This window comes from Rhinopithecus bieti, unplaced genomic scaffold (assembly GCF_001698545.2).
Source record: "Rhinopithecus bieti isolate Rb0 unplaced genomic scaffold, ASM169854v2 scaffold_21649, whole genome shotgun sequence".
Classification (NCBI taxonomy): Eukaryota; Metazoa; Chordata; class Mammalia; order Primates; family Cercopithecidae; genus Rhinopithecus; species Rhinopithecus bieti.
This window is the reverse complement of record NW_016811584.1, coordinates 3,082,177-3,109,193: the sequence shown is the minus strand read 5'-3', so window position 1 is coordinate 3,109,193 and position 27,017 is coordinate 3,082,177. Positions and strand designations below refer to the sequence as shown.

The 27,017-nt window shown below is 46.2% G+C and overlaps 1 protein-coding gene across 4 annotated transcripts in view; it reads right to left on the bottom strand.

The window, feature by feature from the left end:
* The window catches only part of FLNB (filamin B), a 171,528-nt gene that overhangs the window by 46,740 nt on the left and 97,771 nt on the right, over positions 1-27,017 (bottom strand). For all 4 annotated transcript variants that reach the window (XR_001889617.1, XM_017894155.1, XM_017894156.1 and 1 more), the window contains exons 9-23: positions 23,644-23,781; positions 21,879-22,005; positions 20,752-20,888; positions 19,224-19,417; positions 17,568-17,681; positions 16,805-16,948; positions 16,428-16,551; positions 15,951-16,111; positions 14,242-14,332; positions 13,837-14,006; positions 7,231-7,348; positions 4,715-4,977; positions 2,535-3,132; positions 1,725-1,898; positions 504-666 (exon numbers count right to left, since the gene is read on the bottom strand). Coding sequence is in view for 3 of the 4 variants with exons in the window: in XM_017894155.1 (XP_017749644.1) it covers positions 504-666; positions 1,725-1,898; positions 2,535-3,132; positions 4,715-4,977; positions 7,231-7,348; positions 13,837-14,006; positions 14,242-14,332; positions 15,951-16,111; positions 16,428-16,551; positions 16,805-16,948; positions 17,568-17,681; positions 19,224-19,417; positions 20,752-20,888; positions 21,879-22,005; positions 23,644-23,781 (2,716 nt within the window). In the remaining variant the exon portion in view is untranslated. The remainder of the gene's footprint in view (positions 1-503; positions 667-1,724; positions 1,899-2,534; positions 3,133-4,714; positions 4,978-7,230; positions 7,349-13,836; positions 14,007-14,241; positions 14,333-15,950; positions 16,112-16,427; positions 16,552-16,804; positions 16,949-17,567; positions 17,682-19,223; positions 19,418-20,751; positions 20,889-21,878; positions 22,006-23,643; positions 23,782-27,017) is intronic.

Here is a 27,017-nt window from a genome sequence, read left to right as displayed (position 1 = left end):
CAAGCAATTCGCATGCGCAGCCTCCCAAGTAGTAGCTGGGATTACAGGCGTGTACTAGCAAGCCCAGGGTAGTCTCAAACTCCTGGCCTCAAGCAATCGTCCCATCTGGGCCTCCTGAAGTGCTGGGATTACAGGTGTGAGCCACCATGCCCAGCCTATTTTTCTTAGCTAATTGCACTGGCTAGGACTGCAAGTACAACACAGGCATATGCCTTGCAACCAACTTTAATAAAAATACTTACAAAGTTGGCTACAAATTTTTACATTATGAAGTTACAGAGCTTGGTTCAGTCCCAGTTTGCTAAATAGTTTCATGACCATTATCTAGTGCTTTGGTATGTTTTTTAGGTATGCTTGGTCCTTCTATGTAACATCTCTACAGAAGGAAATATACATTATAAAAATAAAAATGCATCTTATCAAAAGTTAGGAAACTATGACACATATGTAGAATCTAGTCATAAAAGTGAGATTCAAGACACCAAATGTAGGGCCTTGCCCACCTGGTAACCACAGTGAAGACATTGGGCTTGTTGGTGAAGGCCTCTTTCAATCCAGGTCCTTGGGCTTGCACCCTAGATGGTTGGCAGCCTTCAGTGACAGCCACCTTGAAGGGACTGTTTGGGATAGGCACATCATCATATGTCACCTCCACTACATGGAGACCTGTTCAAAACAACAAACAGAAACACATATTTGCATATAAATCCCCTATTTGTGAAAAAATGATTCTCTACTTCAGAGTTTTATCCAGCATTCAAGTCTGCATGCTATACTATGTTATTTGGAAAAGGGGGTTAAAAACACAGTAATGTGGCTGGGGGCAGTGGCTCACACCTATAATCCCAGCACTTTAGGAGGCCGAAGTGGGTAGATCGCTTGAGTCCAGGAGTTCAAGGCCAGCCTGAGCAACATGGCAAGACCCCATCTCTACAAAAAATACAAAAATTAGCTGAGTGTGGTGGTGCACACCTGCAGTTCTGAGGCAGGAGGATCATTTGAGCCCAAAAGGTCGAGGCTGCAGTGAGCTGTGATTGCACCACTGCACTCCAGCCTGGGCAATAGAGTGAGATCCTGTTTCAAAAAAAACAAAAGAAAACAAACCCACAGTAATGTAGGTATGATCTGACTTTTAAATAATACAAACCGTCTATCTGCAGTCACATAAGCCACTCCACTCCAACTTCAAGTCAGTTATCCTAAACAGACTACCCTCATTTGGGAAAACACCAACCAGCCATTAACCAAAAGAAAAAGCAAAACCCACGAAACAGAAGAAATACACATCTACAAGAAGATTAAAAACATCTATGCCACAATATTGCAGGCTTCCGATCTCCAGGTAGTGGAGATATGTATGGCACTTTTATTTTTTTCTTTATGCTTTTCCATTTATTGAAATTTTTTATAATTCCTAATATTCAAGAAGAAAGAAATTCATACGCAAAGAAAAACGGCACAAATGAGCAATATCATGGCATTACCCCATAACCTAATGAGGTAAGACTGAGGCTAAACCCAGCCCACCTATTACACAAGGCAAGCAAGCCAGGCACTGAGTGGGTAGGTGACTGCTGCGGAGGCTGACTTCCACTCTGTCACTCTGCATGTGGCCCTGCTAAGACAGGCCTAGCACATGGGGCAGGTGTCAGTACCAGCCACCAGGAGGAACTGACCAAGGACAACTCTGAACAAGGGTCCAGTCCAAGGACAGGGCGACTCACCTTTCTCAAAGGGTGTGTATTCCACCTGGTAGGTCCCATCAGCATTGTCTGTGACAAAGCACTCGGTGGAGGCCCCTGAGGGGTTGGCAATGTGGGCCTTGATGTGGTCACCCCCAACCTGGGTCAGTGGCCGAGAGTCAACCGTAAAGTCGGTGGTGGCTTCCCGGAACACATCTGCAGAGCAAGCACACAGCTAACACTGCCACCAGTACCCCAGACCCAAGAGTAAACCCCAGAACCAAGGTTCCTGGCACTTCAGGACACATGAAGTCTAACTTCAGTAACAGTGGAAAACTGGTTTTTCTACCTCTGAAATCAAGAATATTAACCCACTCCCTCCCAAAAGAAGTCCCTTCCAGAGTAGCCATGGCTAAGTGACAACGTGACTGTTCACACTGAGGGCTCTAGGACAGGTTAAAGGTTGAAGACAAACCTGCTGTGTGGCATGCAGGTGTTAGCCAACACCACCTTTTAAACTTTTTTCCAATTAAATGCCAACATGTTGCATGTTGAGTTTCCAGAGAAAAATCAAGATTTCTGGCTTTGCCAGAAAAACTAGAGATTCTGCTGACAATGCTAAGTCCTGTTCCCCATAGAGCAACAGAAATCAGGGGTCAGCTAACACGGTCCCCAGAAATGCAATGTGCTCAACCTTCACCAGGGCCCCCCAACCACTCCCTGAGGCAGAGGGAACAGGTGAACACCGCCTTATAGGTCACCTGGCTCCTGCAGGTGGCTGAGTTTGCAGCTCCAAGTTTCAGGTAACCCTTAAGTCTCAGTGTGCCTTTTTTTTTTTTTAATAAAACCCACCTTTCCCTTCTATCCCTGGTCCAAAGACTTTGATCCTGCTGGTGTCCACGGCAGGCTCCACCTTGACCCGGGCAGGGAAGTGTGGCACGAGTTCACCACCATACTTCATGGTCAATGTGTACATGCCGGCCGTCAGGGGCACGTAGGTCACCGCGTAGGTGCCGTCTTTGTTGTTCTGAACACTGACTTCAGCTTTTGCTCCCGAGTCCGAGACAGCTTCCAGGCCCAGGGCCCCTGGTCCCGCTTCTGAACAGTCGACGCTAAGGAGCCCAGCTTCACCCACCTTCCCATGCTCCAGACCTGGCCCCGATGCCACAACTTTAGAGGGGTCAAAGGGCATTTCAATTTCGGCTTTGAAGGGAGACCCAGGTATGTGGACTTCCTCAAAGAGGATGTTGACGAAATACTCCCCGGGTTTTGTAGGAAGGTAAGAGACTGAGCAGGTCCCGTCACCATTGTCGGAGCACTCAATTTTGGCCTCGCACGGACCTTCCACTGTTAAGCCCAGACCTCCGGTACCAGCTCCTTTGGTATCGATGGTGAACTCAGCAGGCTTGCCCACAAGACCACCTTCGAGGCCGGGACCATGCGCCTTCACCTATTTGAGCAAAGAATAAAGTCAAACTGCACTGGGATCGCTGCTCAGCCAGCACTGCTTTCAACACCCACACATGTAATCAGCATGGAAGTGCATCTTAGCCAGGCAGCCCTTCTCTTGGGGCTTCATGTGTCACACACGCACACATGAGTTAGAGCCACAACAGTCAATGCAGCAAATGCCTCAGAACTCGATCACCAGCAAAAAGGCACGAGAGAGGTGTGACCCCCTGGAGCAGTCCCTCCAAGACTCTCCTCTCTCCTACCACACCTGACCCTTCTAAATCAGAGGCCTGGACTTGGAGATCTAATGTCCATTCCAACAAACATACGTGGGATCCCAGCTTGAGGGCTCACGGAAGGGCTCTTGTGGAGCTGGCTGTGGCTGGCTTGGGCTGTCGCACTTTGCTCAACAAATTCTGTGTAATAAAAAAACTAAATTGTTTCTAAAAAAGAGTGAGGAATGAGGCTTTCACCTCTAATTCAACAAACAAGACACCTTCATAGGATTCATACCATTGAGACCACTGGAAATCTTCCAAAACCCGCTGAGTCAGGGTTACTATGAACAAATGACAATGAACTTTTTTTTTTTTTTGGAGGTGACGGACTCTCACTCTGTCGCTCAGGCTGGAGTGCGGTGGCACGATCTCAGCCCACTGCAACCTCCGCCTCCCAGGTTTAAGCGATTATCCCACCTCAGCCTCCCGAGTAGCTGGGATTACAGGTGTGCGCCACCATGCCTAGCTAATCTTTGTATTTTTAGTAGAGATGGGGTTTCACCATGTTGGCCAGGTTGGTCTCAAACTCCTGACCTCAAGTGATCCATCCACCTTGGCCTCCCAAAGTACAGTGATTACAGGTGTGAGCCACCGTGCCCAGCCATGAATAATGTATTTTTTGTTGTTGTTGTTTTTTGAGACGGAGTCTCGCTCTGTCGCCCAGGCTGGAATGCAGTGGGGCGATCTCGGCTCACTGCAAGCTCTGCCTCCCAGGTTCATGCCATTCTCCTGCCTCAGCCTCCCGAGTAGCTGGGACTACAGGTGCCCACCACCACGTCTGGCTAATTTTTTGTATTTTTAGTGGAGACATGATTTCACTGTGTTAGCCAGGATGGTCTCGATCTCCTGACCTCGTGATCCACCTGCCTCGGCCTCCCAAAGTGCTGGGATTACAGGCATGAGCCACCGCACCTGGCCAGAATAACGTATGTTTATATTACACGATTCTAGCTTCTATAGGGTGAGCTCCGTCTGTGAGGTGGGTGCTGGGCAGAGGCCTCCACATTTGCTAACTCACCTACCTCTTACAGGCTGGCTTTGTAGTGAGGATTGTGATTATGCTAACAAGCGAAGAAAGAAGACTCTGGGACAGGGAGCCCCTCACCAAAGTCTTATAGTCAGAGAGCAAGAGGAGGAGCAGGGTTGTTACCCACCTACACAGCAGACCTTTCAGAGTGAATTGTGCTGACTTTCATCACAAAACGATTTTCAGAAGGTCTTTGCCAGGAAGAACCAGAGAAGGACTATGGTGTCATGTTTGACAACAACGAGGCAAGTTCTGGGACAAAAGCAAAGGCTGACCTTGGTGGGATCTGGTGGCAGCGAGGCCTCCACTGTGTAGGGGCTCCCGGGCACAGGGTGTCCATCGTAGGTCACGTCTACAGCATACAGCCCCTCCTCCCGAGGGATGAACTTGGCCGTGCTGCTCTCCCGGCCTGTCACAGGTGTCACTAGGCATGGCACAACCTTCCGAGAGGGGCTGAGGATTGTCACATCCAGCTTCCCTTGGCCTCCTGCCCCCCTGGTATCAACGGTGAACTCCTGATCCTTCCCAACTTCCACCCCTGGAAAAGAAACACAAGCCGAGGTGAAGAGCTGACCGTTTTCAGCAGCAGGAACAATCCAGAGCACAGAAGCAATGGTTCTTTGGACACGAGGACTTATCTCAGCCTCTACCATAAGCAACAGCTGCTGCAGAGGACAAGCAGCAAAGCTGAGTAAGTATCATCAGCATCTCAGCCTCAGTAACAACCAGTGAAGGCACAATCATCCATTAGTGATGACAGCAATAATGGCTATCATTTACTGAATGCATTTTATATGTCAAGCACAAAGAGGGTATTGTCTTAATTTTCACCACAATCCTATGGGGTATTTATTATTAACCAATGGCTTTCACAGATGGGGAAACTGATGCTCAGAGAGGTTAAGTAACTTGTCCAGGGTGACATACGCAGCAGCCTCCCAACTGGGACTTAAAGTGAAATTTACCTGACCCCACAATCTTTGCTGACCAGAAAGTTGTAATCTGACACTGTCTTCTCTTATTTACTTACTTTTGGTGTTAGCTTTATATCCAAACACCCTCATAAGTCAATGTTTTATTTACTAATTCTTGGCAGCCAACTCCATCTTACAGGCATCCTTCCCTCTCGAGAGAGCAGAAGTCACAGAGCTGCCAAATGCGAGGTGATTGAACCAAGTCCTGAGAACTAACTGTACCGTGATGGTTTCCAAAAGGTCTCTGCAAAGCAGGGCTGCAGGAAGCCCAAGTGTTAGATTAGACAAAAGCAGGGAAAGGACTTTACCCAAAACAAAAGCACTGAGAACACAGGGCTCCCGCCACAACTCAGAGAACCTTGACTCTGAAGCAACACAGGGCCTGGCAAGATGGACACTGTCGAACCATAAGCAAGGAGGTCTCCGGTCGCCACTTCCCACTGGAAAAGTGGCTTTCCTAATTGGCACCATGCTTTTCCTGTTCTGGAGTCAAAGCTCTCATGTCTTGGGGAAAGGAGTGACAAGGGGAGACATGACGGGGTTGGGCAGCAAACGTTCACACACTCAGAGCTGGCTGCCCCAGCTACAAAAGCCAACAGCGAGCTCTCACTTCGGATCTCCGCATCTGGGAGCTGGCCTTGGTTGCAACTTGTGCGCTTGGGTCACAAGTGAAGGAAGATGCTCACTGATGGCACTGCCAGTGGTACCCTGGAGAAACCCTCACAGGTGAATACAGGAGGCCCCGTCCTGGGAGTATGCACTCAGCCCTGCCTCAGTAAGCCTGAAACCAGGTGAATGTGAGCCCAGAGGGGCATCCAGTCTGGGGCCACTCAGTGGTAAATACCAACAGAAAAAATGTACGAGTGAATGATTCCCGAGATGCACTGTTGGAGGCAGGCTGAAGACATAGGTTTATACAGCAGGGCAACTTTAATGCAAAATAAATATAGCCAAATGTTTTCCACAGGCACATCTATATGTATAGATGCAGAGAGAAGATCCGGAAGAACAGAAACTGAATTGACAACTGTGGTTAATCCTAGGGAGCAGGAGAGGTGAGGGTTAAAGTGGAATTACCCCTTAACTATAATGTTTTTTAGATGAAAATTGATTTATTTTATTTGTACAAAAAAAACATTTTATGAGCATGTGTTGAACATCTGAAGCTGAGTGATAAGTACATCAGTGTTCACGTTATATTATTCTCTTTTCTATGTTTGAAATTTTCCTACTAAAAAATAATTAGAAAATTGAAAATAAGCGAAATGGGCTTATACTAGAGTAAAATCCCTAACAAGCTAAAGGAATATTGGGATGGGGCAGAGGCGTGGTGGTAGTGACTTCTGAGTGCCAGGGATCTGGCATTTATGCTTGACTCGCAACCTTAATGTGGATTCAGTTGCCAAGGATAGCTGGCACAGTTAGAAATTCATCAGAAAGCGATGTGGCCCAAATTCTCTTTTTAATGAACACTTCCTACTGCAATGCCAGCAGTATACTGAGGGCTGACTACGTGCCAGCCTCTGAACTATTAGCTCATATAATTTTCACGATATTCCCACGGGTGTTCTCAACCTCTCCCCGCCGACCACCCCCACTGTACAAATGACAAAGCTGAGTCTTGGTGAGGCTAAGGGGCAGACACAGTCACACTTATTTCACAGCACGGCCCTAATTCAAACCAAAGTCTGTGCAACTGCAAAGTCTCTTAAAGTAGAATTTGCTTCTCTGTGAATTCCATCTTTTGAAGAAAATCTAACCAGCAGCCACGCTGTGTGGTCATCAATAACCCATATGCCCTCCATTCAGGCACTTACTGTTTTCCAGCCCATTGAGTTTTATCTTGCTCAGATCCAGCGGTGCAGCAACACCCACAGTGAAAGGGCTTTTAGGGATGGGATCGCCCCCGTAAGTCACCAGAACCTGCATGTTGCCCTGGAACAAAAGAGAAAACCCAGTTTACCTTTCGGTACCAACATGCTAACTTGATATTTAAACTCCCCTCAAGACCCCTCATTCTTCCCACAGACAGGGGAGACTTGATTCCAATCAATGTAGAAAGTGTCTTAGATCTATTTCTTTCAGCTTTTGACCATAAGGCAAGAATAATGGAAAAATCAGATCAAATAAGAGCAGCTAATAATAACAGGAGCAATTTTTATAATTTGATAATGAACATTTTCTACACACCAAGCACCATGCTATGTGCTTTTATGCATTTCCTCAATTCAAGATCAAAACAGTCCTAAGGGGCAGTTCCTACTGTCATCTCATTTTTTCAGGAGAGGAAACTACGGCTCAGACTGGTAAATAACGTACCCCAAGTCACACACCTTGGTAAGGGTGCAAGCTGGGCCTCATACCCATGGCCCCCAAACCTGTGTCCTAGCTGCTCTGCCACACCACCTCCCCACCATCATACCCAGTGCCAGCCACAGGTACAGCAGCTGGGCCTGGAGCCACTAACCACACAGAACCATTTCTGTCCTGGGAATCCATTTGAGGCCCCCAGGCTGCAACAGGGATTTGCAAGAGTTCACCTAGACCTGTGCTAAGACCACCGCACAGTATCTGAACTTCCATTATGTGAAACAAAATAAAATTGCAAGTGTGAAGGCAGACGGTGCTTGCAGGATTGGCAGGCTCCCTCACGGGTGGCCGGGTGGCATGGGATGGCCATGTGTGTGCCATTTGTCTCCTCTGGCCGGTTCCAGGATGGCACACAGCCAGCTTCTTCTCTCCATGGCTGGCCAAGTTCCCTCCCTCCACATCGAGGCTCCAAGAAATCTCATGGCTGTCTCAGTAGATCAAGATCCCCTTCACCTCAATCAACCAGGCATAATGTAACAGGGAAGTGGGAGGGAGACATGAGTTCCCCCCAAGAATCCAGCAGCCTTGCTGGAATGCAGACACTGCTGAAAGCTGTTGCTGATCGAGTGTTAAAAGGGTGTATAGCATTTGGCCTATGTATATTTTGTCACATTCCTTTTGTAACAAGGAAGGGGGTAAAGGCCAAGAAAACAACAACAACAACAACAAAACAAAAACTGGTTGCATCAATGAAGGGAGGATTAATTTCCAGGATTTTTAAGTATTGCACACAAAACCAACTGGCCCCCTGCCTCATGCGTACAACATTTCCTGGTAAAATGTGCACAGGTCAAATTCAACAGAGCTGGGAGCCAGCCAAGAGGCAGGAAAGGTCTCCTTCTTGTACTGTTTAAATCAGGACTGACTCACTACTTCAGCCAACGCGGCATTCCCAATGTGCCAACTCTTCCCGAGCTTCCGTTTCCCCACAGCCCCTAACAATTCAGGGGCTCACTAGGCAGACCTCAGGCTAACCAGAGGTCTTGGGGATACCCTCTCCCTCACCTGCATAAAGTTTTCTGGCCACTTCTCTGAAGTGCTAAAAAAGACAGTGAAAAATCCTCTTCCAGTTAAGCCCACCCATTCCATAAAAGAAAGTATACTCTCATTAGCAGTCAAAAACAAAACAAAAACTCAGATAGAAAATGAACTCTACCTTAAATAACCTAAGAAGAGGGAGGGAAAAAATCTTGGAGATTTACACCTACAATGCCTACAGCATTTTAAGGCATCCCCTGAGGCCCCAACTAAGGAATGGACTGTGTTTATTCCCCAACAGGGCCATGAAGTGAGGGATGTATGAGTAGTGATGGCCAGTGCGTTTTGCCACAACTTTGCAGGCTGCAAGACAGTTTCACTCTCCTCTACATGCTTCTGAAACCTGAATCTTATTCTTCAAAATATACATACACAAGACACCGATCAGACAGCTCAGAAGAGGATGGGACTGAGAGAGCCACCCTCAGCGCCATCTCTTTTAGGGCCCTCTGGGAGCAGCCAGGACCACCATGGTAAGAACACTTCAAGGTAGAGACTGCTACCCTGTGAGGGTCTGTGAGCTTACAGGGATTCCTAAAGGTGCCAGAGTAGTACATGGAGTTGTCCCCAAACCTAGTGGCTCCCAGCACAGCATGTAATGGAGACATCGCCACTAGCTTCTCAAACTGCTCTGCTTGGGGGAACCTGGGGTGAGAAATTTAAGCTGCTTGAGGCCACCCACAACCAAGAGAAGACCAAAGTCCTCAGGGAAATAACTTCCCTCCTATAAAATTGAGTCTTTGACCTGTGGGAGGGTCCTCAAGCCCCAACCCAACAAGTCCATTCCTCTAAGGCAAAACGAGCTCTACTCTTGCATCCTCAAGGGACTCACAGGATCCTACAGCCATCCACGTCGCTCATCCACCCCAGGCAGGGCTGCAGGTGTCAGGGAGCAAAACCAGCAACCAGGCACCTGGGTTACTCAGGCAGGACCTCAGCTCCCCACGTGGCACAGCCTGTGTTCTGAGGGGGAAGCGCCCACCCCAGGCCAGGACATACCCATGCGAAGCAGCCACCTTTCTGGGGATTTCCAGCCTGTTATACCCTAAACACACCATGAGAAGGTGTGTCTGTGGGTGTCAGCCCTCAAAGTAGGCTCCCTCCCCCGTGTCAGGGGGTGGCTTTCTGGGCTGCCCCAGGTCTCTTAACCACATCCAAGGGCATACTTCCTTAGCCCAGTCTTGAGCTTATAGCTGCTCTTCAGAAAACAGAGTTCAAAGGAGAATGAGGAGGTGTGGGCATCACTCCTCTACTAGATTACAATGTTCTTAGGCCATCTCTGCTTGTGAATCCAGGCATCATATCATTTATTCACTCATTCACAGCCATTAATCCATACAGAGCACTTATAGGGCCAGGCTCTGTGCTGGGGATGGGGGTGGGAGTGGGAAGGAAACTCAATCCAAGGAGAGATTTAATGTTTTCTTTGCCACAGAAAAATAGGCAGAATCGCAAGTTGCCCAAATAATGAAACAATAAACCCAGTTCTAAACAACAAACAACAAGAAGGACCCCAGTGCCACCCTGCAAGTCATTCACACTGAAGGCAACAACCGCCACCAAGGCCCACCAGGCTCCCTGAATGTATCCTGGGACCATCCGGACGCACAGCCCTAAGTGAGTACTCAGCATGGCAGCAGTTCTCAAACCTGCTGCTATCAGAGAACTGGATGAATGTGACCTTGGGGTGACTCTGAAGTAAGAAGCCTCCCCTCCAGCATCACTTCAAAGGGGACAAAACCGGACCTAGGCTCCTAACCACTTCTGCCTCAACCAGCAGCAGAGGACGTCTGGGGTACTGGGTTCTGCAGTCCTTTCCAAGGATGCAGATCAAACCCTGACCCTGTCCTGACATCTGCAACTTACTTTCTAATGGCTCAGCCAAAACACTAAAAGGCATATAGACGTAGAATAAAGCAAAAGTCACAAAATGTTTTTAGAAGATGCTATGACCTTGTGATCCTAGTCACTGTACACAGACAGCTATGGCTTTCTGGTGCATTCTCCTAAATTATGTGGAGCATTTGGCAACAAAGAAGATTCAGGCTGGTGCGCCCAATAGTAAGGCTCCCACCAACCCTCAGAACCATCAGCAGGAAAATAATTACCTACTTACTATTGAGTGGCCTGATGAGAAAGGGATGCTCTATCTATAAAAGTATTAGTTTTATCATTACTAATAATGAATGTTTTGTTTTGGATTTTTTATTTTAAAGCACAGGAAGAAGCAAGTCTGGAGATAAGAAGCCACATTTATAACCTGCACACGAGAACTATTAACAGAGTGAAAAGGCAACCCAAGGAGTGAGAGAATATATTTGCAAATCATTTATCTGATAAGGAACTAATGTCCAGAATACATGGAGAATTCCTAAAACTCAACATAAAATTAAGAAGGTTGATATAAAAATGGGCAAGTAGATAATTCTCCAAAGAAAATATGCAAATGACCAACAAGCATGTGAAAAGATTATCAACATCACTAATCATTAGGAAAATGCAAATCAAAACCACAATAAGACACCATCTTACTCTCAATAGGATAGTCACTATCAACAACAACAACAACAAAAAAAAAAACAGAAAAAAAACAAACATTAACAAGGATGTGGAGAAATCCTTGCATGCTGTTGGCAGGACTGTAGCAGTGCAGCCACTGTGGAATACAGCATAGTGGTTTCTCAAAAAAGCAAAAAGAGATTTCCATAGGATCCAGCATTCCATGTCTGGGTATATACTCAAAAGAATTAAATGCAGAGACTCAAAGAGATATATGTACACCCAGCATTATTCACAACAGACAAAAAAGACGGAAGCAACCCAAATGTTCTTCAACAAATGAAGAGGGCCGGGCGTGGTGGCTCATGCCTATAATCCCAGCACTTTCAGAGGCTGAGGCGGGTGGATCACCTGAGATCAGGAATTCAAGACCAGCCTGGCCAACATGTTGAAACCCCATGGTGAAACCTTGGCCAACATGGTGAAACATCCATACTAAAAATACAAAAATTAGCTGGGCATGGTGGCACGTGCCTGTAGTCCTAGCTACTCGGTAGGCTGAGGCAGGACAATCACCTGAACCAAGGAGACAGAGGTTGCAGTGAGCCAAGATAGTGCCACTCCAGCTTGGAGAACAGAGCAAGACTCCATCTCAAGAAAAAACAAACAAACAAAAAAACCGATAAAGAGAGAAGCAAAATGTATACACATACAATGGAATGCAGCCTCAAAAAGGAATGAAGTTCTGATACATGCTACAACATGGATGACAATGGAGGACATTACGCAAAGAAAAACAAATCAGTCACAAAAAGACAAATACTGAGGTCAGGGCAGTGGCTCATGCCTGTAATGCCCGCAGGTTTGGAGGCTGAGGTGAAAGGATTGCCTCAGGCCAGGAGTTCGAGACCAGCCTGGCCAACATGGCAAAACCCCGTCTCTACCAAAAATACAAAAATTAGCCAGGTGTGGTGGTGGGTGCCTGTAATCCCAGCTACTCGGGAGGCTGAGGCAGGAGAATGACTTGAACCCGGGAGGCAGAGGTTGCAGTGAGCTGAGATCATGCCACTGCACTCCAGTCTGGGCAACAGAGTGAGACTTTGTCTAAAATAAATAAATAAATAAATAAATAAATAAATAAATAAATAAATAAATAAATAAATAAAAATAAAAATTTGGAGAAGAAAGCACAAACAGCAGCAAGCCTGGATGAAAGGGGCCACATTTATAACACGATACACAGAATCCCTTTGCCCAGGGAATCCCTCCCACTGCAGGGATGTTCTGACAGTAAGGATTCCATCTCCAAGGGTGTGCAGCCCCCAAACTCAGGGGACAGCTATACCATGCCCCCCTCCTCACTATAATCCTCTTTCTTCCCCACTTGACTCTTGCCCACTCCTCGCTGAAAGGACCCAGGTGGAAGCAAGGCTTCTGAGCAGTGTTTCTGCCGAAAGCATTGCCCTTCTTCTCCTACAAATGGCATTTCAAACACAGCAGGACAGTTTCCCTTAAGAATAAAGGAATCTCAGAGGTTTGGAACAACCACTTAGAACATGAGGCTTAAGTATTAAAATCCAGACTTTTCTGCCAGGATGTCTGGTCTCCAGACCCCAGAGGTGTGAACATGAAGCAAAACAAAATTTTAAACAAATATAATGGATACAGGCTTTCAGTTTTACAAGATGTAAAGAGTTATGGAGATGAATGGTGGTGATGGGTGCACGACATAATGAATGCACTTAACACTAATGAACTATACACTTAAAAATGGTTAAGATGGTAAATTTTATGTTATATGTATTTTACCACAATAAAAATTTTTTTTAATGTTTTTAAACAAATAAACATTAACTTGTACAGAGAGGTAGTTTTAAGGCCCTTATGGCCTGAAATAATCAGAGGAAGCCAGCCTAGACGGTAAGATCACATGTGAAATCCTGCATTTTGTAAAGGGGAATAATTTGCTGCCCTAAATAGTGTGTTGGGCCTTAGGGACAAAAGGCTGAACTGGCTCTTTGAGAAAAGACCTCATTCCAACACCTCGTAAAAGGGGTAAACTAAGCTAAAAGGGCCAGGAAGGAAACATAAAGGTGTAGCAGCTCTTTCTCTGTGGGTAATTAATGAAAAGACTAAAAGGCAGCTGGTGAGGCTGCGAGGGAGTGCACGTGTGTGTGTGTGCACATGTGTGCACCTGTGTGTGTAACAGAAAAATAGATATTAGGGCCTGAATATCAATAACTGAGCATTTCTCTGATAAAACCCAAACCGAAGGTGGAGATATGGTACCAGCTTCCTGCTTGCTCTTGGGGAATTCTGCAGTCCACCTGACAGAACCTATCGGGCTTCCTATAGGTGCTCCTAGAGGGGTTCAAAATGCCAGGAGCTGCTTCCCATCAGGGAGCACTTTGGCAGAGCACCTCTCACACCCCTTGGTGTCCACAGTGACCCAGCACAGATTGCATAGAAAGGGGCCTGGCTGGGGGCCAGGGGAGCAGAGGGGAGAAGGACCCTACCTGTTGGGTGGGTGTATATTTCACGGTATGGGAGTAGTCGTAGTTATCAATGACATCCAAATCCTTTACTGCATCGCCAGGAAGAGGGCTGTTGAACTGCACGTTGAGCGGGGCTTTCCCGGCCCCCTTGGTGTAGACAGTGAAGTGGGTTGGTTTCCCATTTTCCACACCTGGAAGGATATACTGTGTGAGGAGACAGACGAGCTGGAGTAGTTTCACTTTGAGAACCCGTCAGACAGGTTCAACAGGCCCTGGCCGGCCACTACTGCATCAGAGCTGCACAGAACACCTGCCAGCTTGGTGTTGGTGTTGATGGAGATTAGGTTCCTCAAGGCCATGGATGAAACACTCCCAGTGCCACCGGCCGGCAGAGGGGCCCAGGACAACCTTGATGTGCCATCTTACCTGCTTTGCTGAGCCCTGGGCCTTCTGCCTTCACTTTGCTGGCATCGTGGGAAGGGTCAACTTTGACTCTGAAAGGGCTGGCGGGGATTTCCTGTAGCAGAGACATGGTCTTAGTAGGAAAGCCCCTGAAGCAACAGCCAGAGCTCAGGGTGCCTTGAACAAATGGTTAACCTTAGCATCACTCTGACTTAGCGAGGGGTGAGCAGACTTCTGTTACCACAGGTAAACAGAAGGGTAAGATAAGCCAAAAGCGCCCAGCATTGGGTAAGGGCCTTCTATAATAGGTCACTCTCTAATGCCTGGATCCCTGATGTCACAAACAAACCTGAGGACTTTGAGCCTGTAATACCAAATGTTAAGTACTTAGGATGAAAAATGCCAACAAGAATAAAACCAAAAAGGATAATAATATATGGGGCTGAAGGAAGGAAATGTCCTCCAGGAGGAGCTGAGAAATAAGGTCTGGGGAAATGCAAGAAGTGATCAGAGACAGAACGATTATAATTCTTCAAAAAGAATGTTGCAGACTATTGGAATAAAGGCAGAAGAGGTTAAATGGATGTCAAGACCACTAGACCACTACCTTTAGGCACAGAACATTCTACTAAGGTTCCCATTTACATGTAAGGTTAATTTTAATCCCTAGGATTTCAAAATTCTCTCTTTCAGGATCCTGCTCACCCTATCTTCACCATTGCATACCTGAAACTTCGAATCACTTCTCTCTATAAAAGTTTAAGGGCAGAGACCACTGTCATTTGCTTCAAAGGCATCAAAGTAGAACATATCTAGAAGCTAATTGCATTTCATCCGAAATATTGATGAAAGCTTATAACAAACTAGTCTCTCTCCAGACCCCTGCTTTTAACCACTGAACACAATTCCCCCCCTTTGTTAGAAAGTGGTAATAATTTAGTTCTGGAAAAGTTTTTTTCCTTCTTGGTTGTAAGGAGCCAGAGAGAAAACAATTGAGCAGCATTCTCAAGACAACTTTCCTGTCACTAAAACACCAAAAAGGAGCCCAAATGCTCAAAAAGGAGGCTCATGCCTGTAATCCCAACACTTTGGGAGGCCAAAGCAGGCCTGAGGTCAGGAGTTTGAGACCAGTCTGGGCAACCGTCTCTACTAAAACTGCAAAACAATTAGCTGAGTGACCAGGCACAGTGGCTCATACCTGTAATCCCAGCACTTTGGGAGGCCAAGGCAGGCGTATCATCTGAGGTCAGGAGTTCGAGACCAGCCTGGCTAACATGATGAAACCCCATTTCTACTAAAAATACAAAAAATTAGCCAGGTGTGGTGGCCTGTAATCCCAGCTACTCGGGAGGTTGAGGCAGGAGAATCACTTGAACCCGGGAGGCGGAGGTTGCAGTGAGCCAAGACCACGCCATTGCACTCCAGCTTGGGCAATAAGAGCAAAATTCCACCACAAAAAAAAAAAAAAAAAAAAAAAAAAAATTTGCTGGGTGGTGTGAGCCTGTAGTCCCCAGCTACTTGGGAAGCGGAGGTGGGAGAATCACTTGAACCTGGGAGGCAGAGGTTGCAGTGAGCCAAGATCACACCACTGCACTCTAGCTTGGGTGAAAGAGTGAGACTCCATCTCAAAAACAATAATACTAATAAAATAAAACACCAAAAAGTAGATGAGACATGCACACGAGTGGCCAAAGAGAATCCAAACCTACTCCACTCCATGCTCCAACACATACCTGAGATGCAAAGAGAACTTTGATAGTGTATCGCCCAGCAGCAGGAGGCACATATTTGACTGTAAACGTATCATTGGCATTGTGAATAATGTCAAAATCCACGTCTTCCTCATCTTCACTTAACACCCGGGCATCACACTTAATGCCAACGCTGACATCACCTGGAACAGACCAGCTTATTAGCACCAGCTTACAAGAAACAGCATGTCCTGTGCAATCTCTTCCAGCTCAGGTTAACACCCCAAAAAAGCAATTGGGAAGTTTCTAGTAAGAAACCTGAGAAAAAGTAAGGATTTGGGGAAAGAGATGATGGATTAGCAAAGATACCACCAAGGAATGACTCAGAGGCTCAGTAGATGATTACCTATTCAGATGGACTACTTCCTAGTTCAAAGGGAATTGCCCTCAAAACGTTATGATAAGAACTCCCTTCCCCAAGGAGCAATGATCACTGGGTTGAACGAGGCCCTTTCTCACCTTCCCCAGCCTCAGTACAGTCCACTGTGAAGTGTGTAGGTTCATTTGCCTTCAGACCACTTCTCTCCACACCTGGTCCAAACACTTTGACCTTCTGAGGATGGCTACCTTGCCCAATGTTGACCTAGAGAAGACATGGAGAAGGTCATCAAGTTCTCCTCCACTTGGACCCAGTAAAATACTAATAAAAAACATTGTTAGAAATAGTTCTTCTGGGTGGGCTGGAGCACTCTGCCCTTCAGGCCCTTCCATCATTCATTTCCCACCAGGGACAGGTTCCTTTCATATGTCTGCCTTGGCCATCAGGCACGGATCCCAGACCTGGTGTATGACCAAGCGTTTCTATATAACAGCCAGGATTCTGCCTCACAACCTACCCTGAAGGGGCTGTGTGGGATGTTCACGCCTCCCCAGACCACGGCAATGGTATGCTTGATGGCCTTCACCGGAGTGTATGAGCAAGCATATGTGCCGTCCATCCGGCTCTTCATCTGGATGTCAATAGGTTGGCCTTCCCCATCCTGCAAAAAAGCCAGAGCTAGGACCAGAGGTGGCCCTCACATTGTCTCTATCAAACAGGGCTACTGTGGCCTCCCAAGACAGCCAAGTCACCATTTGCTTATACAACAGAACTTCATGGACCAACTACAACGTGCCATGTTTTCACAACACGATGACAACCTGTGACAAAATATGACATGCATTTATTTTTAGTTATTAAAAGCAAGTGGCCCAAAAACAAAGCTATGGCCACTCAATGCATTATACTTTCAATTCCTGCATTTAAGTCCTCTGGTCAAATTCAATCAGATTAAATAAACATATTTTTTAAATCCTTGTTTACAAACTCCCACCATGGCCTCAGCAGCTTCAGCCACACCAAAAGACATTACAGAATAACCTGAAACAAACAAGCCTCATTTCCACAGAATACGAATCAGAAAGATGATTTTTTTAAAAGCCCAGTACTCTACATGGTAGTCTCACTGAACCCTCACATAACCCCATAAGATAATCTTCTTATCATTTCGAAGGTGCAGATGAGGAAACTGAAGATCAGATGGACTCCGCAACTTGCCATTACATAGACAGATCTTGTTACCTGACAATTACCTGCACAGGTGGCCCCCTGAAATTTACCTGAGCAAATATCTTTAAGGGAGCTTTTCCAGCATCCTTAGGATCCACAGTGAACTCGGCCAGGTTGCTGACAATGCACCCAGATTTCTCCAAACCTGGCCCGTATGCTCGAACCTGAAGCAAAGGCAGATAATAAGTCTCTTTCTGTGTAACGCCCCAACTAAACCCTTATACAAAGACAGGTAACCAGGGGATGGGGGAAGAACAAAATGACCTGTGTCTGGTTTTACAGTATCCACATAAGAGGATGGTTATGGAAAGTAAAGTGCTAAAGTAGGTTGTAACTTAAAAATAAATGTCTCTCCCTCATAAGGGAGAAAAACTCTCTAAACAAATCCAACCCACGGCCTGAAGACCCCATGAGGCCCAGGATGGCTTTGAATGTAGCCCAACACAAATTTGTAAACTTTCTTAAAACATTACAAAATTTTTTGCAATTTTGTTTTTGTTTTTCTTCATCAGCTATCGTTAGTGTATTTTATGTGTGGCCCAACACAATTCTTCTTCTTCCAATGTGGCCCAGGGAAGGCAAAAGATTGGAAACCCATTCTAAAACCATGCCCAAACTAACCCATGCTCCCTGCCTTATTCTAAGTTGACCTAGAGAACTTCTAACAACTGGGGCAGAGACCTCCAGTCATGCTCAGTTTCAATGTTACCACTTTGAGGGGACTCAAAATCTTTACCACGGACATTTGCCCTAGAGGGCAAAGGAATAGCATTTGGCCAAAAAGGGTAGCTACCAGCCCAGACTGACATCAGCCTATGGACAGCTGCCCGTATGGGCCAACAGTAGCACACCTGGCATGTGGGGCCAACTCCCTGTCAGCCAGGCTGGCTTAGACTTAATGCTTATCAGCCTGCTAATGGTTTGAGAGGAAACTCTTGCAAACACTGCTCCAACTTAAGAGGCAGGGAACTAGGGAAAAAAACCTCCTTTATCTATGGAGCATCTTGAAATAATAACTACAGAAAATGGCTGTAAGACTGACATATGATCCCTGGAGTTGCAAGAAAAATAACAGCTTATGGAGCTCCCTGCATGGGCCAGGCATGAGCTAAAGGCTGTCTTTATGCATGCCACCTCTTGAATCATCGTAGAAGCAGAGACTACTATCATTCCTGTCTTATAGAGGAAGACATCAAGAGTCAGACAGGTAAGTTACTGCCCAACACTATAGAAGTGCTAAGTGATACTACCAGGATTCAAATGTAGGCCTGGGCTGGGTGTGGTGGCTCATGCCTATAATCCCAGCACTTTGGGAGGCCGAGGCGGGTGGATCACTTGAGGTCAGGAGTTCTACACCAGCCTAGCCAACATGGTGAAACCCCATCTCTACCAAAACATACAAAGATTAGCCGGCTGTGGTGACGCATGCCTGTAGCTCCAGCTACTTGGGAGTCTAAGGCACGAAAATCGCTTGAACCCAGAAGGCAGAGGTTCCAGTGAGCTGAGATCATGCCACTGTATCCCAGTCTGGGTGACAGAGCAAGACTGTCTCAAAACAAACAAACAAATGCAGGCCTGTTTCCTTCCTAAAATCCAAATGATTCCTCTCTGCCGTCTCTCAACATGCTGCTTAAGGCAACTTCGGGCATGGGGGTGAGGAACCAGGGGCCAGGGACAAGAAGATAGAAGCACAGCAGCTGATTCACCAGATCAGGGTTGTAGTCTCCTGTGGCTGGGTGGATGAAGGCCATGTACGGGCTATCCTTGATGTCTTCGTCGTCACACATGATGTGAACAGCATATTCGCCAGGCTCCTTGGGCCAGTATTTGACGTCACATGATCCATCATTCTGGTCGTCATACTCAATCTTTGCCTGAGAGGGGCCTTCAATGGCAAACCCTAGGTGGTAGAGGTAGAAGGGTCTCCCTGGTTATATGGTGGAAAGCACCTATTCTATGTTATGACAACTCATTCCCGCTGCCTCCCTAAAAGCCAAGTGTTGACCAGAAGATTGAAATCTGTTTGTGTCCCTTTCTCCCAAAACCAAGCTCATTGAGTCTTCAGTAGAGATGGAAGGGGTGGAATATATATATATTATATGTATTTTGTCATCATCCAACAGAGGAAGTCCAACCAGCAAACCTTTCTGTTGGAGATGTGGCAACATGTGGCAAAAGCCTTGAACCAACACCCACTCTTAGCACCACCAAATCCACTTCTGGGTTTTTATCTGAAGGCAATTACCAAGGATACACAGTCAGCACTGTTTTCATAGCAAAACCTTGGAAATAACTAGAGAGCCAGACAATGGATACAGCCATACAGTGGAATTCCATGGAAGCCATGAAAAATGAAGGCATACCCTATATTTACACATAAAGATACAAAGACTTGTCCAAGATATTTTCTGTACCAAATCAATATTTGCATGCATATGTACAGAGAAAAAAGTCTAGAAGGATACACTAAAAGGCTTAATATTATCTCTGGACTATGAATAGACAAGACAATTAATATCATCTCTCTAGAAGGGAAAAATAAATGTGATTTCTTGTTTTTCTCTTTTGCTTATTGCTATTACCTAAAACAGGGGTTGCTAAACTACAGTCTGAAGGCCACATCTGGCCCATTGCTTACTTTTGCAAATAAAGTTTTACTGGAACATGGCCACACCCATTTGTTTACGTATTCCTATAGCTGCTTTCAGGCCTACAATGGCAGAGTCAAATAACTGTGACAGAGACCATAGGGCCCACAGGTGGAAAATATTTGCCATCTGGCCCTTTATAGAAGAAGCTGGCTGACTCCTGATATAAAATGATCATATATACATTAGACATGTATTTAAAATATACTTCAGCTGTGCTCCAAAGAAAATATTTATCTTCCAAATCCAAATGTCAGCAAAATTCATTCATTCATTCATCTAAACTATAGGTCAGTCAACACTATTTGCTAAGTGTTTACTACGTTTCAAGCATTGTTTTAGGCACAATACCCATGTAAGGCTTCTGCCCCCAACTCTCCTGGATGAATGAATGCTGGTATCAGAGGCAACTGCAAATGGAAATGGCAACTCTACAGCAGCATGCAGAGATGGCTTAGGGTGGCTAGGAGGCCAGGAAGCTAAAGGTATTAAGGCTAGGCAAGGCCCCAACATCCAACCTGACACAGCCCAGAAGCCCTGTAATCCTCAGTCCTCCAGAAGATGCCGGTCAGCTGCGTCCACTTACCCAGAGACCCCACTTCAGAGCCAATGGATTCCACCACGAAGTCTGCTGACCGCCCGACAATCCCACCATGGAGCCCAGGGCCCCAAGCACGGACTTTCTGCATACCCGCTTCGGGGCCAACTTGAACTTCAAAGGGGCTACAGGGAAAGGAATAGAAGCATCAAAGAAGAGTAAAGTAAGGCCTCACTATAGCCATAAGCTGCAGTTCCTTTGCACATTCTTTCCACTTGCCTGATCCTTTCACCTGGCATCCCAAACTCCAGCCAACCCTTTCCTCCCACAGGCCCCTCACCCATAGCTATTGTTATGTCAACAATATAATGTAATGTGACTGCTTCTGGGAGCTCAGATGGCCACTAGGTTGACACTCAAGCCACGCTGCTTTGCACCAGCCTCCTGGTCCTTTACCTTTGTGTGCAGGCCTCCCCAGACTATGATTCTGGAAAGTGAGAGAGTCCACACACACTATATCCTGCTTATGCTATAACCAGAAAACTCGGCTGAATGGGCTTTATCTCATACATGAATGAATGTGCTGTAACCTTGGCATGGGAGGCTTAAAAAAAAAGTGTGGTAGGTATTCAGAACCCAATAATGCCCAAATATTTCTCAAGGCTAACTGAATTTATTCAGAGTTTAAAGTTGCACCCCCAGGGGAGCTGGAAAACACAGAACGCAGAGGGGCAAGTGCATTGCCCACAAGGAAAGCTGTAGACTGCGTCCCTTGGCCCCTGAAAGCACTCACGTAGACGGTCTTAATGTAAACCACAGCAGATTTTGCCCCGTGGCATTCATGAACAAAGGAGTTCATTGAAAAAGAGAATCTCAGTGTATATGCGGGCATCTAGACACACAGCCCATTTGCTCTAACTGCTCCTTCTGCCTCCCCTGCCTCCCACCAGCCCCTAACCGCCAGCATTTGATTTAAAGCAAGTCAGCTAAAACCACAGCAACTTTCTGCTGCTTTTGAGAACAGGCCAAATGTCTCGCTGCTCTGAAAAAAAAAAAAAAAAAGTTTTCAACAAAGCAGATCTCTTTCCCTCCTGCAACCCGGGAAGCAACCACCCGTGAGTCTGCCCTGGGCCGAGCACCCTCCAGAGAGGACCCCTCTGCAGCAGGAGCCTCACCTCTTCGGAATGTGGTGTCCCCCCCATGTGATGGCAATGCTGTATCTCCCCGGGGTGCTGGGGTAATACTCAAATGCGTAGACCCCATCCAGAAAGCCTTTCTGCTTCACCAGCTCCTCCAGACCCTCTGTGGGAAGGAAGGAGACAATCTTTCCAACACAATCCTAGGCCCAAAATGAGAATCAAAAGGACAAGAAGAGAGAGGCAGCCACACTGACAAAACATAAACCATACATAAAACCAAGTGGACTGCCCCAGAGTATGGGACCTCTCCCCACCAAGCCTGGGAGATTACTTCAAAGCTAAAAACACAGCCATCTCTGCTTCAAGGTATGAGGAAATGGAGGACTTCCCAGCTAACTGGCTTTAGAAATCTCACTTGGCTACGAGGGGCCCTGAGGTCCTGAACTCCCTGGACCTGTGTAAAGATAAATCCAGTCACATTTCAGTATTTCCCAATAATCATAGCTACCCTTCCCAGTCCCCCACAAACACTGGGGAAGAAGCAAACCTTTAGAAGTATTTGGTATGAGTTTTAAGTTAAGTGTTCCAGCATATCCTTTTCCATCGAAAGCTGGACAACAAAAGCAAGAAAGTCCTTGGATGCTATCTGCAAGAGGACAGGTTTTAGATGCGACGCTGCAAACTCTAAACCCAGCCATCAGGCAGGAACCTGTTTTGTGTTGAGCCCTGAGGTTTGGCCGAGAAAGTTGTTGAGTCAAGCAAGTATCCAAGGTCAGGAGAAAACACACACACACATGCATGCACGCAGGCACACACACACACGCATGCATGCAGGCACACACACACACAGACACAGACACACACAAACACACTCCCCTCCTTGGCTCCTGTTGCGATAATCTGGGAGGGAAGGCAGCCCCCAAGCAGCTTGACTCCAGGTCTGGGCAGTCTAGAACCTTGGCTACCCTCAGGGCACAGCCTGCCCCAAAGCCAGGTGCTGTGAAGTCAAACATTAACTTTCCAGAGCTCAGAATGCTCCTGCCCCAGCCTGTTGGGAACACAGAGGGTAAGAGCAATCCTGATACAGGAAGCTCAAGATTCCACAGGCATGGGAGTAAAACCACTAAAGGCTGCTACACCCAAGACTAGAAGTGCTGAAATGCTTCTCTGTTCCAAGGAAAAAAGTGAAGACACCCATCCCCACATCTGCTGTCTCCTTCCCCAAAAGAGGGAGAGAGAATGGGTTGCAGGGTTTAACCTGTCCCTCCACAAATGGCATTTATCTACAAAGAAAACTTAATCTTAGGGAATTTTATTCTCCTTCTATAAGCACTGATCATAGTAATTAAGTACTCGACATAATTTCATACTCTATAAAATTTAACCTGTAGTGAGAAAATCACTGGTTTTGGAGACAGTGCTTGAATTCCAGCTCAGATGCTTACAAAAGCTGTATGACCTTGGGCAAGAGCCTTCCTCTCTGAGCCTAGATTTCTAAAATAAAAAATGAGCCACTTGTTTCCAACAGCAGCATTTCCCCAACTCCTTTACCTCACTGCTTTTTCTACTCCCAGAAGTCTTGATGCAATGTAAAGCTGTCAAGCCACCCACTGTCTGCATCCAGGGCAGACATTACTAATCAATCACTGCTGTCTTCCCCAAGGAGCCCAGATAGCCTCAAATCCTTGACATAACCTTCTGGGATTATTGAGGAAAACCAGCCGTGGGATGAAATCCATATGCCATGACTGCAAAGTTAGTCAAAACCACACCTGAGATAGAGAAACAAAGGAACACTTACTAGGACCCTTCACGGTTACACTGAGCTCCCCACTTCCTGCAGCTTTGGTGTCAACCTTGAAATCTGCAGTCTCCCGGATACGGACGCCTTTGGGTTGCAGGCCTCGGCCACTGGCCCGGCAGGCATTTGGATTGCAGGCTGCAAGCACAGTTTTGACATCAATTCAATCTTTCATTCTTTAGTCCGAGTCGTGAAAGCCAAGGTAACCTGGAGCCACCCGCCAAGAAAATATTTGCTTTGCACAAATAGTATGCAGTAGTTGCCCAAGACCAGGGGTCCCACTCAGGGAGCACACCAGGCTAGCAAATACAGACACAACATAACTTTGTCCAGTCACACCACAGAAGGACTGGAGAAAAGCGACTTTGGCAAAGAAAACAGGAGAGCACAGCAAATCCATGCTGTGCTCCTGGTACCAGCATTAACCTTTCATTTGTGAAAGGGAGTTAAGGCCGAGTACTGGACATTATTCAAACCTCACTGCCATACTCAAGGGCTCAGTAATTGGATAGACTGGGCTTTTTCAAGTCTTCTTGGAAAATGCAGTACTTGAAAATGCCTGTCTGGGTTCCAAAACCTGGGTCAGCCATTTTTAAGTGTCTAAATGTTGTTGTCTTCCACCTGAACAACCAGGCAAAAACAACCAACACAGCTTGGAAAGAGACCAGTTCAGCCCCACCTTGGCTGAGGCAGACCAATCTTTTAGTGCTGTCTGTTACAAGGCCTTCAGAATGTGGGTGGCTATAAAGGCAATAATTAGCAGTAAAAACCACTGCTGATTTCATTTCCGGGTCTAGCTTGAAAACCTGAAGTTGTAAGTCTAAAAGTTAAGGACAAAGATAGCTTCTAATATCCCTTATTGAAATGTCCACAGAACTACTGTTCCATGGTATCTAGAGGTTGATAAAAGATACCTTTATGCCCTAGAATAAATCCTCTGCCCAGCACGGACAACCTTTTCAGTAAATAGAAACGGGAGACCAGTGGGGAAAATGTCGTATTAAGTGGCTTTTCCTTTCAAATTCCTTTCAAATACTGCAAATTTGACAACTCTCTATACAGGAAGGTCACAGACTTCAGAAGATGGGACTCTACTCCATAGACGGAAGGTAATTCCTTCTCTGGTTCATCCTTCCTGCAATGGCCTTAGCTGGCTATTTGGCAAAGAACTGCTTCCCAAAGAGTCATACATATACTCTTGGAGTTAGAGATGATTTTAGATGTTTTATGGATGAACATAAGCTTATGGTGGCACTTTACGGCAAGTGACTTCGGTTTTCCATTGTGAAAGTGATAAAAAAGTTTCTTTTAACATAAAATCATTTACACCGTAAACCCAGCACTTGTGGGAGGCTGAGGCGGGGAGATCGCTTGAGTCCAGGGGTTTAAGACCAGTCTGGGCAACATAGTGAGACTCCATCTCCACAAAAAGAGAAAAATTAGGCCAGGCATGGTGGCTCATGCCTGTAAACCCAGCATTTTGGGAAGCCGAGGCAGGTGAATCACTTGACATCAGCAGTTCGAGACCAGCCTGGCCAACATGGTGAAACCCCGTGTCTACTAAAAGTACAAAAAAACTAAGCTGGGCATGGTGGTGTGCACCTGTAGTCCCAGCTACTCAGGTGGCTGAGGCATGAATCACTTGAACCAGGGAAGCAGAAGCTGCAGTGAGCCAAGATTACACCACTGCACTCCAGCCTGGGTGAGAGAGTGAGACTCTGTCTCAAAAAAAAAAAGAAAGAAAAGGGGGGGAAAAAAGGTAAAACATTAACCAGGCATGGTGGTGCACATCTACAGTCTTAGCTACTCAGGAGGCTGAGGAGGGAGGATCATTTGAGCCTGGGAGGTCGAGGCTACAGTGAGCCATGATGGTACCACTGCACTCCAGCCCAAAAGACAGAGTGAGACCCTGTATCTTTCCCACTGACCCCCTGCAAATATATATATATATTTTTTTTTTTACAAATATATATACATTTTACATATATAAAATCATTTAGGTGGGAGAGGGGATGTTAGTAAATTAAAAGAAAAAGGTTATTAATTAAATGCTAAATAGTATAGGATGTACAGGCCAGAAAAGAAAAAGGAAGTCCATGAGTGAGGAAAGGTTGGAAAACAATAGTAGAATTAGGAAATCTATTCAAAATGCTCTCTTATGTAAAAAAGAGCTTTGCTTGGGAATATATTAGAATTTTTTTTTGCCTGTTTTTTCTTTGTAGAGGGAGAAAAGTTGGTCACACCAGAAATAAGTCACAATACAATGACAGGACTTCCTCGGAGGGTTTTAATGTGTCTTAAGAAACATACACACTCATGGAAATTATGAACGTGTGCAACAGTCTCAACATCAAAAGAGTAACTGCTGAGTTCATATAAACATTAAATGGGGCTAGAGTCTGAAGGGCACCACCAGCTCCTCCACTATCTAAAAAAGCCCTAGATGTGTTTAAAGGCAATTAGAGAGTGGGTTTGGGTTCCGGCTGGACAAGCTGTAATAATAACACCTGCACAGGAGTTTCCTAAAATCACACAGAGCACGGGCCCAGCTAACATTCACAAGCAGCACAAAGAACTGGCAAGGAAGTCCCACCCAACCAGCCCTTACCAAGCAAGAGGCCTCTGGCCCAGTGGTCTCAACTAGGAAGCCAACAGCTTCAGGGTCCAGGCTGGCCCAGAGGTAGGATTCGGAAGAGGAAGCCACGTCTGCAGACGCAGATTCGGAGGACAGAACAGGGAAAGGCAAGCGTGGGTTAGAAAAGGTAGTACAGTTGGAAAACAAAACAAAACAAAATAGAAAAAAAGGGGCAACAAAGTCAGAGGGAGAGAGTCTAACATTTGAGAAAAATGCATACCCCCAGCGCCAGAGGGAGTTTAGCAGAGTAGTTAACGGTAAGGCCAACAGAGTCTGCGGTTCTAGCCCTACTGATGCCTTGTAGTACTGACATCTAACATTATCTAAGCCTCAGCATCTCCACCTGCAAGCTAAGGATAATAATAGCACCTGCAACACACAGGCTGATGCAATGATTAGATGCAGTCATGGTAAGTGCCTGGGCCAGTAAAGGCCAAGCAATGGAGGCTGCAGGGCCCATGTTGCTGCTAACTTCGGTTATGATGCCGACTCCTCCCACTGCCTCAGTCCCACCTCCCTCAGTGAGGATAATGACTCTCCCGTACATGTGTTTTGGAGAGAAGTAAATGAGTTAATATAAGTAAAGCACTTAGGTCTCTGCATGGCTCATAGAAGATATTAATATTAATATATTGAGGACAAAGTAAGCCACTTCCTGCTGAAGTAGCCCTGGCAGAGAAGGACAGGCATAAGGTCATTGTTGGGCCCTGTTTTCCTGGCCTCCGTGCCCAGCTGTGCA